Source organism: Neovison vison, chromosome 11 (genome assembly GCF_020171115.1).
Source record: "Neovison vison isolate M4711 chromosome 11, ASM_NN_V1, whole genome shotgun sequence".
NCBI classification, from domain to species: Eukaryota; Metazoa; Chordata; class Mammalia; order Carnivora; family Mustelidae; genus Neogale; species Neogale vison.
Genome location: NC_058101.1, coordinates 29,139,834 through 29,153,365, shown reverse-complemented (window position 1 = coordinate 29,153,365; position 13,532 = coordinate 29,139,834). Strand labels below are relative to the sequence as shown.

General features: G+C 38.9%; 1 protein-coding gene across 1 annotated transcript in view; it reads left to right on the top strand.

Moving 5' to 3' along the window:
• Positions 1-3,427: 3,427 nt before the first annotated feature.
• The window catches only part of GABRB1 (gamma-aminobutyric acid type A receptor subunit beta1), a 388,940-nt gene continuing 378,835 nt past the window's right edge, over positions 3,428-13,532 (top strand). The window contains exons 1-3 of the mRNA XM_044226182.1: positions 3,428-3,811; positions 3,993-4,084; positions 4,512-4,579. Coding sequence (XP_044082117.1) covers positions 3,732-3,811; positions 3,993-4,084; positions 4,512-4,579 — 240 coding nt within the window. The 5' untranslated portion in view covers positions 3,428-3,731. The remainder of the gene's footprint in view (positions 3,812-3,992; positions 4,085-4,511; positions 4,580-13,532) is intronic.

Below are 13,532 nucleotides of genomic sequence, written 5' to 3'. Positions count from 1 at the left end.
TTCGTATGCCTCCTGAAAGTATTTCAGGCTTTCTAACCAATATTTGGCATTCTTAAGTTCTGCCTATCTAATAGGTCTGAAATGGTCTATCATTGTTTAAATTTGTGATTCTTCATTTCGAGTGTCTCTTTGTCTTTTTTCTTCCTTATTTACTTGCGGGAAATTTTTCCTTTTTGGTAAATACTTCATACTAATCTGTTCACAGATTCATAGTTAAATTTGCTGAATGGATGATCATTTTTGAATCCCCCAGGAGTTATCAGTAGAAGATAATAAGAGTAGGGATGATTAAGTATACATTGGTTTTCAAGAGCAGCTTTAATAAAAAAAACTGAAAATTGAGTTGAATCTTGAAGGGGAAGGTCTTAAGTAAGAGCATTAGTTTGGAAAAGAAACAAGCAACTTCACAGAAGAACTGTTGATGTTTTTAAGCCATGGGATGGGGGGTACTCACAGTGTATCTAGGTTTGATGACTTTTAGCATGTTTCAGTTATTTACTTTTTTTATTATTTTGAATTTATTTCCCAGTTAGTTCTAAAAATTATTCAAGAAAGCTTACACGCTATATTTATTCAGTGCAACATACCTGTTTTTAAGTTAGTAAAGTGTGACAAAGGAAAATTAAATTTAGGATTCGAGGGCATCAGGGAGAAATGTAACAACAAAATGCAGGTCATGAAGACCTTACATAATGATTAAAGCTGCACTATACCTGTAACTCCGAGATTCCCAGTGGCCAAAGCAAATAAAGAAATTAATGAATTTGAGGATTCCAACCGCCTTTCCCAGACTAGGGTCTGGGAAAAAATTTCTCCCACAGGTCCTCATACGTAAGACAGTGATTGATACAGTGAGCTCCATCCCCAATATCATCCCAGTATTAGATGACATTATAAATATCTAATTAGACTCTTTGTAGTGTTCTTCCATATAAATGGAGGCATAATTTAAAAGCCAAATTTGGTGAAATTTATCCAAATTGCCAAATACTAAACATTAGGATTCAAGAATTTGAAATCACTCACAGTTTTCCTCACTTCTAGGATTAAAATCTTGACTCTTTTATAGACACAAACATAATCCTGGTTGTTATTCAAAAAGAACTTGTAGGGGTTTATGACAAACTGGAAAACATATATCCCAGTGAAAGCTATGCAAGTTGAACAGAGAGTGACCTCCTAACTAAATATTTCTTTTATGAATTGAATTTGGCTAGCAAAGCTATAATTTGCAACCTCCAAAAGATGGTTCAATTGACAAATTTCATATGGAAAGGGGTTCTGTATGCTGTATTTTTCAATGTTGGGCCACCAGGTCTTAGCATAGTGGCTGTCACCTACCAAATGTTCAATAAATATTTGAGAAATAAATGAACAAATGAAGGAAGTAAACCTCGGCAAGTTTTGTTCTTTACAATGCAGAGTTGTGCCACATAGAGAGGTTCTATGCTTCAGCAAGGACCTGAAGAATAAATAAATCTTTTCATTTACTCATTAAAAGCAGATCCATATGAATTAAAAAGAGGTAGACTTGACACACTTTTCAGAAAATTAAGAAACCTGATTAAGCGTTATCATCGTCCCCAGAAGAAAGGACCTCAGTGTTTAAGGTTGTTATGAGGCTCAAATGAGAAAATAAAGTTAATATATGTAGAATGTCAAGATCTACACATGTGTAAATGTTTGTACAATTCTTTGGTTACCTTCCAAAAGTCTCACATGCTGACCTTTCCAGCTATTTGATGTCTCCATTATTCTTCTGAGAACCTGTACTGCTCTATCACCTCCTCTCCGTGCTAAACACTATCTGATTTTAGTTCCTGTTTCCTGGGGCATTGTAATAACACTTCTCCCTTCTCATTGTTTTCCCTGTCTCTGGTTTCTCCCTTTGGGGTCCACACTTCATAGCATAGAGTAGTCAGGTCCATGGATTCTGGGATGGCATGCCTGTTCCATGACTTATTAGCTATTTGATATTGAACCAGTTACACTGCCCTGATTTGTTCTCAGTATCATTATCTATAATTTGAGAATAGTAGTAATATCTACCACATTTGGATTATTATGAAGGCTTAAATAAGATTATCTACGTAATGTGCATGATGACCAGCAAATAGTCAGCAAGTGATAAATTCTAATATTCTGATCATGATTATTTTACCAGAACATTGTGTCTGAAACTGACATCTGACCCTCACTATCCCTACTTAAAACTCTCAGTGATTTCTAGAAGCCTAAATTGGCATAGTAAAGGAGGTAACTTTCCTTATGGTCTGGCTTCAGCTTCTCTTTGCACCTTCAACACCACTATCCCTTCCTCTCCTCTTTTACATTCTGATTAGTTATTTCTGGTTTCAGCTATCCAAATAGACCATAGCCTTTCAAGTGTCCAAGACTTGGCACAGGCTGTTCCCTTCTTCTGTAATACTTTTCTGTCCCTGCTCTGACAAAAAGCTTTCTCCTTGTCTGGACACCCTTATCTACCTCTCTTCTTCTTCTTCTCTCATCTCTCTTTTATGAATTAGCAAGCCTCTCATCACTATATAAACTATCTAGAGACATAATGACTTTCCTTATATTTATGTCCATCTTCCTGACAGGGAGCCTGTGAATTTCTCTAGGTCAGTAACCCTCTTTAAGTCGTCTCTAAGTTCCAGAATGCCTAGAACATAGTAAATATTTAATATATACCGTTAAACAAATGAACATATTCCTAGCCCAGGGCCTCCCGCCTGCCATGTGCTCAATGACATTTACTGAATTGTATTGACTAACTTTAATGTAATTCAAACACCTCTTGCATCCACGGAACCCCAATCTATTTGCGAACAGAGATTAGACCCTCTGGGAGCTTCACGGTTGTGTTCGGGGCTGCTAGTGCGGGTTAACACACCGGCAATTTTAAGGAAGAGGTTTTCCTTACCAAAACCTAGAAAAAAGTGGGACTTGCTGCAGATGGCACTAGAAAAAGGGTTGCCTGCCCAGAGATGCTACCTCATCGCTTGTTTCCCTTAAATCTCGTGCCTGGAGAGACAAGAGAGGGGGAGGGAAGAAAAGTGGGGGAGAGAGTGATAAAAGTTGGCTCCTTTCTCCTCCTTCCCCTCCCACAGAGAAGGATTACACGAAGGCAGATGTCCTAGGATGCTTCCTAAGGGGACCTGATTCTTGGAGTCCTCAAATACTTGCTGAGTTACCTCTGCCCCTCCCCTCTTCTCTGGCTCTCCTCCATTCACTCCCGCCACCCCCGCCGTGCTCCCATCAGGAATACAGGCACACCCCGGAGCTCGGAGAACCGCCCCGCCGCCACACTCTCAGTTCTAGGACCACCGTGACTGCCAACGAAGGATGCCAATCACCGGCAGCCTTAGCCAGATCCCCGGGAGTTGAGTAAAAAAAAAAACCAGGTTGAGGACAGAAAGGAAATGAACATAGCAACCTCTAAAGCTCGAAGAAATCCCAGTATGCAAATGAATACAGGATCCCGAGCAAGGAAAGAGCAGGATATCTCCGGCTACTCAGAGGACGTGGAACACCACAAACAGGAACTTTAAAGGGATTGAAATCTGTTGCCTGTTCCACTAGGAATATTGTTTGCAAGGCACAAGGTGTCTTTTGGTAGTGAGCACCCTCTGCGCATGCGCAGGTCCTTTCGGGAATTACTGCCCTGCCGCCGACTAAGTTGCATTCCTTGAATCTTCGCAGGAAAGACAATTCTTTAATCAGAGTTAGTAATGTGGACAGTACAAAATCGAGAGAGTTTGGGGCTTCTCTCTTTCCCTGTGATGATTGCCATGGTCTGTTGTGCACACAGGTGAGCTGCCGTTGTTGAACGTCTCTCTCTCTTTTTTTTCTTTTGATTTTTTTTTTTTTTCTTTTTACATGCCTGCTGGATCATGTAGCTTGTTATTTGGGGGTAAGGTGTGCTTGTCTATATTTATGTCTGCTCGCAGTTTGTGTTCATTTTGAATTCGGTCCCTACTTCTTCCCTTCAGCGCCAATGAGCCCAGCAACATGTCATACGTGAAAGAGACAGTGGACAGATTGCTCAAAGGATATGACATTCGCTTGCGGCCGGACTTTGGAGGTAATGCTTCATCTTTTTTCAACCTGTAACCCATACATATCTAGTTCTCCTTTCCTGTCAAAGATAAATGTCAAAAAAAAAAAAAAAAAGCATGTCATTTCCGCAAGTGTGCGCTACGCCCTACGCCCTGGAGACACACACACACACACACACACAGACACACACACACACACACACACCCCGGACCGTCATCGCAGGTGGATGAAACCCCAGGCAGAGCCGACCTTCCCCCCGCCCGACACACCCTCTGCATAGTCACTGCATCACGCGTGTGCCCACACCTGTTTTCCCAGGCTGTCCCCTGCAAGCGGGGTGGGGGATGGAGGAAGCCCATTCAAAATGTAGTAAGCGCAGGGAAGCCCCCTGGCTCTCCCCATCCTGTCCCCGCTCTAAGAATATGTCCATAATGTGTCCCACCTCCCCGCAGGGCCCCCTGTGGACGTAGGGATGCGGATCGATGTCGCCAGCATAGACATGGTCTCCGAAGTGAACATGGTGAGTGGCCTCCCGACGGGCCCGCGGCCGGGCTTACGCAGATGTGAAATGGACGGGTCCCCTCGCCCTCTGCGTTTCATTGGCGGTCACTTCGCCCCGGCCCGGGAGTCCCACTCCGCGTGCTCCCCACACTGACACACACCCTCTGTTCCCCCCGGTTTGTATTTTCAACACACACACGCACACACACACACGCACACACACGCTACTGCAGTGTTCCAGAGGAAACGTGCTCGGCACTGTTTGGGGAAGGACGGAGGCAGTGGCGCGGGAGGATCGGGTGGGGCGGAGTCTGACGGCACTTGAGCCGGGTTCCCTCCGCTGTTCGGATGAGGAGGGCACCATCTGCCGGCGGCCGCGCGGCGTGCATCGGGGTCCCCGGACTGTGGTCCGTAGTCGCCTAACCCGAGTGGTCGCTGAACCGGAGACCCAGCACAGGTCCCGCCGCCCGGCGCCCAGGCACGCAGACACGTTTCAGAGTGCGCGCTCCTTCTCTCCGGGCTCGAACACGCGTGGGGCCGGAGCAACAGGCTGAGACAACAGTCATGCTGACTAATGCGAAAGGGTTCAAGTCAGCTTCTGGGGAGGCTTGTCCTGGTCCCGTGTGGGGGTTGAGGAATTTGTCTTCTAGCATCTTGCAAATTTACGTTGAAATAGAATGGGTCGGAGTTATTGCTTTGCTTTACCCTAGAAACCTAAGCTTGCCAGAAAAGCCTGATGATTAAAGGGACGGCGGAGGGGGTAGGGTGCGGTAGTAACATAAAGCAGCCCCTTCTAAGGTTAACATTCTTTTATTTCCCTGTTTCCTTCTCCCTTTCTGAAGCGGTTGCACAGTAGATGGAAATCATAGCTATCATCTTCTCTGTTGGCTGTTTCCAACCACTGTGGGGTAGCGGTTTTCTAGTTGTTAGAGTTTCTAACTGTTGCTTCTTGTAAGGCAGGGGGAAAAAGCCTGTTGCTTTTCTAGAACCAACCTCCCAGGCAACAGCTAGATCTACGGGAGCAAAATGCATTTTTATTCCATTTGCGAAAAAAAAAAAATACTGTGGCAGCAGAGATTTAGACAGCCTGAATAATTTAAAGACTAAAACCCTCTGGGATTTTGTCACTCTACAGCTGTAAAGTCTACCGAATTGTCATTTCGTTTCATTACTAGTGTGCTGTTTTAACATGCTAAGGTTTAAGAATTCTTCCTTTTTTTTAGGTTATGTCAAGGAAAAAAATAAATATGTTTATAGTTTATTGAATACGATTAGAAGAAAAAGTATATTAAATTTCTATATTTTATAGTTGTAACTTTCCCTGCTTTAATACCTTAATTGTTTAATTATTTAATGTCACTGACGGTTGTATTGGAAAATTTAAAAATGAATGCACAGTGAATATTTTCTGACTCAAGAAAGATTTTTTTAACAAACTGACTTATTTATAGTATTCTGTTCATATATATCTCACTACTACAAAGCAACCCAAAACACACTACTTACAAACACTGGAGATTGTAATAACATGTGCACATTTACAAATCATACCTACTCTATGCCATTGCAACTGGATAAATTAGATAATGAATTAAAAAGTAGTCTGTATCATGTAGTTAAATGATGATAATATTTTCCTTTTCGGTCACTTATTTTGGCACCTTGTAAGTACCCACATAGATAATTTATAAAATGGGAGAGGATTCAGACAGCTCAAAAGACAAGCAGTGCTTTTGCCAGTGGTTCATTTTCTGTATAGGTTAGTATGCTTTTCAGAATTTTTAAAAATGTATAATTCTGTTGACTGCATTTACAGACAACTTTTGAGTTACAATGAGAAATTGAATTGAATAGGGAAGTTGCTATTAACCAAAATAACCACCACCACAGCAAAAAAATCTCTGTATAACCTGTTGTTCAACTGAATTCATACACAGTCCAGACAAAAAGGATTGTATTTAATTTCAGTACCATTAGAAAGGGTTCCCAGTGATGGAATAATACAGCCTATTTACTTACTGCACCATGCGTATATGTGTCTGATTTTTAAAAAATATTCCCCCAACAGATAAGTCTTTGAAAAACATATTGTACTAAAATACCAAATGCCTTTCCATAGTGGTATTAGAAACATTATGGGAAAATAGAAATAACTAAACAGTGGTTTAGTAAATAATAATAAATAATAAACCTTGATTTACTTACTGTTCCTTGTTTTAATAAGAGTTACCAATAGGATCCAAGGTCTGTTTTATCTTTCTCCTCTATGAGAAAGCATTGAGATAAAGAGATTAAAAATAAATCCAAGAAAAATGGAAACAAAAAGGAATTTCAAGATCAGGGGCTATCAACACAATCTCAATAGTTAGCCCTAGTTAAGAACATTACAAAATGCTTTGAATTTTAGATAATATTAGTAGGGCTGAAATATCAATGGGAAATAAGATTCATTGATTTTTATATTAAGCATGTTTCAGTACCCTGATAGGCAGTAACTTTTGGGTTATTTAAAAGGAAATTTTTACCAAAATTGACAAAAAGGAAGAATGGACAATGAATATAATAAAAACATAGCTCTAAAGAAAATCTTGACTAAAATCCACTACTAAAACACTGTTAATTTTTATATTTTCATTCATTACCATTATTATCCACCCATTCCATGGCTGGGAAAAATGACATGATAATTGTACATTACGTTAATGGGCTTGAGAACTAGGCTCTGTTATTTTTTGTTCTTTTCTTATGCTACCCTAAGTGCAATATAATTCCACACTGGTTTATTGCATTATCTGTTTTAAAGACTAACCTAACATCGAGTATTTTCTGACTCATGTTCTTCAGAATATAGAATGTTTTTTCCAAACTAAGAAAATATAAAAGAGCTTTTGTAGTCAAGAACCTGTACAATCAGCAATTGTTGGTTCTGAGCAGTGACTTCTGAGTGGTATTCCTCTGATGAATAATTCTGATGGAGAAAAAAATTATACTTAAGAGCAAGACTTTTCTTTTCAAGAATTCATATTATTATTCATATCATCTTTTCAAGAATTCATATAAATTAAGAAAGATTTCTTTCCTCTGGCATTATAGGATATACTATGCAGGTGAGGGTGATTATATGCTGTTATTTTTCTGAACAATTATCTTTAAAAAGCTACTATGATTCCCATTTATTGTTTTATTAAACCTTTCAAACCTTCCCTTAGTTCCTGCCAAGCCATATACCTACTGTCTCTCTCTCTCTCTCTCGACTAAAGCTGAACAGAAGGCAGTTGGGGCAAAAAAAAGACAATAGCCCCCATAAATTGCCTTAAAGTAACCACTAACATCTGTCATAGTAACATCTGTTACTATAAACCCAGTAAAACACAGGTTTTACTAAGCAGGTCTTCTCTTTGAGCAGATTAGAGAAGCATGGTATTAACTACCTGCAAACAAGTGGTTGAATTCTTGCATTTCAGATGCCAATAACTAGCCATGTCTTCTTATTTAAGAGGCGCCTTCTGATGATCAGTTAAGAGTTCCGAGCATAAAACTCTCTGTCCCTGACCTAAAGACCAATGAATGGTCCAAGTAGTCACTCCCAGAAGACTTTGTATCTATTGAGTCCTAATCCAAGTAGCCACTCTCAGTAATGGATAATTACCATGCATTCATTGTTTCCTTTCTTCCTTCATGCATGGGTGGATGCAATAGTGAACAGTCTTCTACGCATTGCAATTAACAATGAAAAAAGTAAAACAAAACAACAACAAAAAACCCACAAAAGCCTAAAATGAGCCAATTGTGCAAATCATACCTAAAAGAAAAACAAATATAATTTACCGAATATCCACTGTTGTTTGGTTGTTATTTTAATATTTGATTCCAGAGGAATTCTGGTGCATACTGTAGTTATGTCTAATTACTTGATCTTGGTGACACAGAACAGTAACCATTTTCAGAATCCACCCTACCCATTTCTTTAAGTCAGTGTTTCTCAGTCTGCCGTGTTTCCTTGAATCACTCTGAGATCTTGAAATGTCAAAATGCAAATTCTGAATCAGAGATCAGGATGGGGTTCACATTCTGCCTGTTGCTGATGGGTGGCCGGCACTCTGAGCAGCAAGGTTGTAATACATTATTCTAAGATCATGCATTATTAAGAAATGAACTTTTTTCCTCTTGAATTTCCCTAAGAATGTTATTACTTCAAGGCTCCAAATTAAATTTGAAATTAATTCCTAGATAAACAGGTAGCTGTGTTCAAAGGGGACATTGGTTTAGTAATTGATGATAAGCAACAGGACAAAGGCGAGAGGCAGGATGAGGAGGCTTGAGTTCACTAATCAGCAGTCCTCCTCACGGTGTCAATACTTATGAGTCAGCCAACCTGAAACGATGGCTATGAAAATATTTCCAGGCACAGTAATTCCGACAATACTATCCTGCTGCTTTACAGAACACCAATGACTTTTCTTCTTTAGAAAAGAGAACACTGCAAACCGTTTTTCTCCCCACTGAGGAGCTTGCAATAGCTTTGTAAAATAGTCTAAACATACTCTTGTTGATGTCAGGAAATTCTCTGAGGTTATGATAAAATCCCTTTGCAAATAGAGCAAATAGGTCAGTATCATTTAAAGGCAAGAACGGACATCTGCAGTTAAAAAAATATATAAGTACATTTTTCCTTATGTGAGTAATCAACGAGGTCTCACTTTTAGGTGCTGGGTTACAATATTATACTGTCTTGAGAAGCTGAGAGAGGAAAAATTTCCCATTGCCATTCTGTTTGGAGATAACAACAACAACAAAATCTCTTTGTGCCCTAAGCCACAACAAAGCAAGCCTATCCAGAGTTTTTCAAGTTTGAATTCACATTTGAAAGCCCATGATCATGAGATTACAAGGCCAGACTGGATATTGAAGTGTATAATACTTTGAAAATAAATAGTAACATTTATTGAACAAATCCTATGTATGAGGTGTACTTATCAAGTCCTTTATATTACTAGCTCATTTAATCCTAGATAAACCAGATTATTATCCCGTTTTATAGATGGAGAAATTTAGGTTAGATTAAATAACATGCTCAGAAGTTACAGAGCTCATAAACGGCTCAGCCGGAATTAGAAGCCAGACCCTCGAGTCAGGTTAGTGAAAACACATTCCCAGTATTTAGTGTTGGGACCTTGAGTGAGTCATTTGGCTTCTGGGCCTCAAGTTTCTCCTCTGTAAAATGAAGGTAAAAGGCACTATTGGCTAAACCTCTTTTTAGTTCAAATATTCTATGACATGAACTCAGATCTTTAACGATTTTGGACTCTGCCAAAATCAAGATTCTTCCACTCCATCTTACCCTCGTGCTGGTGTCCATCTTCATTCTGTTTTAGTCCCCTGTTAGATATGTCAGTCAGCAAGCATTTGTTAAATTCCTACTGAGTGCAAACTATGGTGGTCTCCTGGGAACAATGCAGCAATGATTGTGTATGATCCGAGCCTCTTCAATCACCATTTTAATGGGTCATGGTATTACCATCCATTTTTTTAAAACACATTCCCAAACAGCAATAAGATACGTTGGATCAACAGTTTTCAAAATGAGACTTGACTCATCCCTCATTTATATCGCATTGAACATTGGAACCAATATCGAACTGGAAATACTTCTATCTGATTCTGTCCACTGTATTCAAACTAGGAACATTTCTCCACAACTGTCAAACAAATAAATTTTTCAACATTTAATGTGAGATAGTAGGAAACCATTACTTCCCAGGATCTGGATATCCCAAAGGAATTTACCCAACCCATTTAAAATCTTTCCATCAGGTGATCTGGGAGAACCTTAAAACTAAAGTGTTCAATTCAGCTAGACATTACTTGGTATCAATTCTGTGAGTGTTTGGTGTTTTTGTTTTGGCAGACCCCCAAAGTCCTGGCAGCACCCTCAAAACACACTTGAATGAAATCTTGTGATTATCAAGGAAGGTAAAACATTTCAAAAGAAAAACAATGGTAGTAAGTGTTTCCAGCTGACTTGAGTTTTAATAATGCCAATGACATTACCATACTTGAGGATACTTGAGGATAATAGGAAGATAAATGGATATATTTATAGTTGATTAAATGTTAGTGTGGAGTTTCTCTGTGAACTTTTCCAGCATACTGAATTTTATGTTTTTAATAACACTAGGATCAGGTTTCTGCATTTTAGAATATTGTTTTCAGCAGATTGTACATTTCATAAAATCCCTTGACTACCCATTGAAGAAAGTTAATAGTCTGTGGCATGTAACACCTATTACCCAGCACTTAACAGAAACGTTTGAGAAAGGGTTTATAATTAATTCCTGTCACTGGTTATAACTTAGAGAAAAGGCTGACCACAAGAATGAAAGATGTGTGGGTTTTCTTTTATGAGCCCAGTTACCCCATTTTAGAATCTTTATTAGTGCTCATTGCTTTTCTGCTAACTGTTGTTCTTTCTGTTACCCCTCTATTAAGTACTTAACGTATTCCCCCTCTTTCAATCCTAGGAAAACTTGTCATCATATTATATATTTAAGATCAAAGGGCATTTCCCAAGAACATTCATTCAATTATTCTGCTGGTCTCTGTCTTGTAGAGTTTACAGTCCTTAAAAAAAAAAGTACTTAAAATCTTATTTGCCAGAATGAAGATTTTTTTCCCCTTTGGAAGATTTGGAATCATTTATATCTATCCTGTTTTGGGGGTGTTTTGGTTCAACACATACTCACAGAACAATTCTAATTTTTAATCATGTTTTGAAATGGGCACTAGGGAAGGAAATATAAGTTATGCTACATACCTTCTGATATTTTATAGTATACAAGACAATGTACATGTATAAGTATACAGTATACAAGACAATGTACATATAAATCTACTTTTATTTTTTATTTATTTTATATATATATATATTTTATTAAATCTACTTTTAAATGATGTGCTAGGTGCTATGACATGTATGTCCATGGAGGAGTGGTTTCTAAGGCACGGTGAAGGGTTAATCCTTGAGATGAATCTTAAGGAGGAATAGTAGTAAGTACCATGTATAGGATACAAATGAAAAGAAGATCCAAGTGAAAAGAAGGGCGTAAGCATTGGCAAGTGTGCCTGAAAATAGCACGGAGTGTTCCAGGAACCACAGGTAATTTACTCTTGTGAAAACTTAAAGGACACGGGGCAGATTGTCAAGACATAAAGACAAAACTGAAAGCAAGGCGTAGGACAGTGTCATTGAATGTTCTCACTTGTATAAAAAGAAGACTGTCTATAAACACATATATGTATGTGTATATATTTGTATATGCACTGACCATTTCTGGAAGAATACAGGAGAAATGAATGGTTGTCTCTTGGAAGTGGAACTAGAACTAGGGGTATACCTACTGTATTTCACATGTCCTTTTGAGTTGCTTGATTTATCAAAAATCTTATACATGTTTATACTTTTGCTTAAAAAAGACACAGAGAGAGAGAGAGAAAGAGAGAGAGAGGGAAAAAATGATGCTGGAATATGTATGCTTAGGAAATGAATACTAATCTTGAAATACAGAAAACCTGCTAAAGGTTTTAACAAGTGCTATGTTTTGCATTTCAAATAGATCATTCTGGAAGTTATGGGAAAGATGAAGCAGAGAAGGCTGAAATTGGGGGCAGTATTCCTATTTAAGAAGCCAGGAAGGTTTAGAAAAAAAAAAAAAAAAAAAAGAAGAAGATGAACAAGAGAAAAAAAAAAAAAAAAAAAAAAGAAGCCAGGAAGGTGTTTCAAAGTCCAGATGAGAGACAATAAACACCTAAAGTACAAAAAGCATGGACTTAGGAGTGGAAAGTAAAAAAAGAAGAATAGATAATCAGAGGCAAATCAGAGGGATTTTGTAACTGGTTAGATGATGGACGTTGGAGAGGAAATGATCCTAGGATGCCCTACAAGATTGCATGTTGAGTGATAGCCTCATGTGACACCATCTGCCCAGGGGTGGAACACAGGAAAAGAAGCCACAACCTTCTTGCTCATCACTGAAGTGGATATGTTTTCAGAATTAAAAAAATAAATGCCAGAGCATGATATTGTAAGTTACTTGCAGGGACATTGGGGGAGAATACTGGGGATTGGAACTATCTTGAAAAAGACTAGTTCTTTGGTGGGTCTTCTAATTCTGTTCATATATAAAGCAAGTTCTATAGGGAGAAATCCTGGGACACATAAATGTGGTGGCTGAAATGAGCTGGGTAGAGATGCAGAGAAAGGGTGCCGGCCAAAGACAGAATAGAGTGCAGTCAACTTTAATCTCTAGAAATACTGTTCTTTCTCTAGAAGAACCTGGACCCTGATAGGGTGTAGAACATACTTTTCAAATTTCCCCAGGGAAGTGATCTTTGTACTGTTTTCGTTGCCTTTATAAAACCAAATAGGTGGGGAAAAAAGATGTGTGGAGAACTCACTTACACAGCATCTGCTCTCTTCTCTACCACGTCCCTAAAATGATTCAGAGTCCTCCTGGAACACTGTGTTTTCATGTGAAGTCATGTGAAAGCACTGTGAGTTCTTGCAAAAAGTGTATTTGGTGATGACATGAGACTCGGTGTAACAGAGCACAAGCGAGGCCAACAGCATGCCCTGAGAAATGAAGCTTAGCTGCCAGGAAATTAAAAAGTGACTCCCAGGAGCTTTGCTGAAGAACTGAAACATTTGAATGGCTCGGTGGGGAGGATTTTAAAAAAGAACTCAACAGAGCTCTGTCCCTCGCAAATGTTCTCTTGGAAAGAGGATAACTATTTAAGCAAAATTATATTCATAGATCGGATTATTTAGTGTAGAGAAAGAAAGCAGAGACACAGCTAGAGAAATAGACTCAAATAGAAGAAGGTTCTTAGGTAGCTAACAGCAATCCGCTATTCCATCCCTCCCTCCACTGAAAAAGATTATGGGCGAAGGTGCTTCGGATAGAACAGGAAAGTTA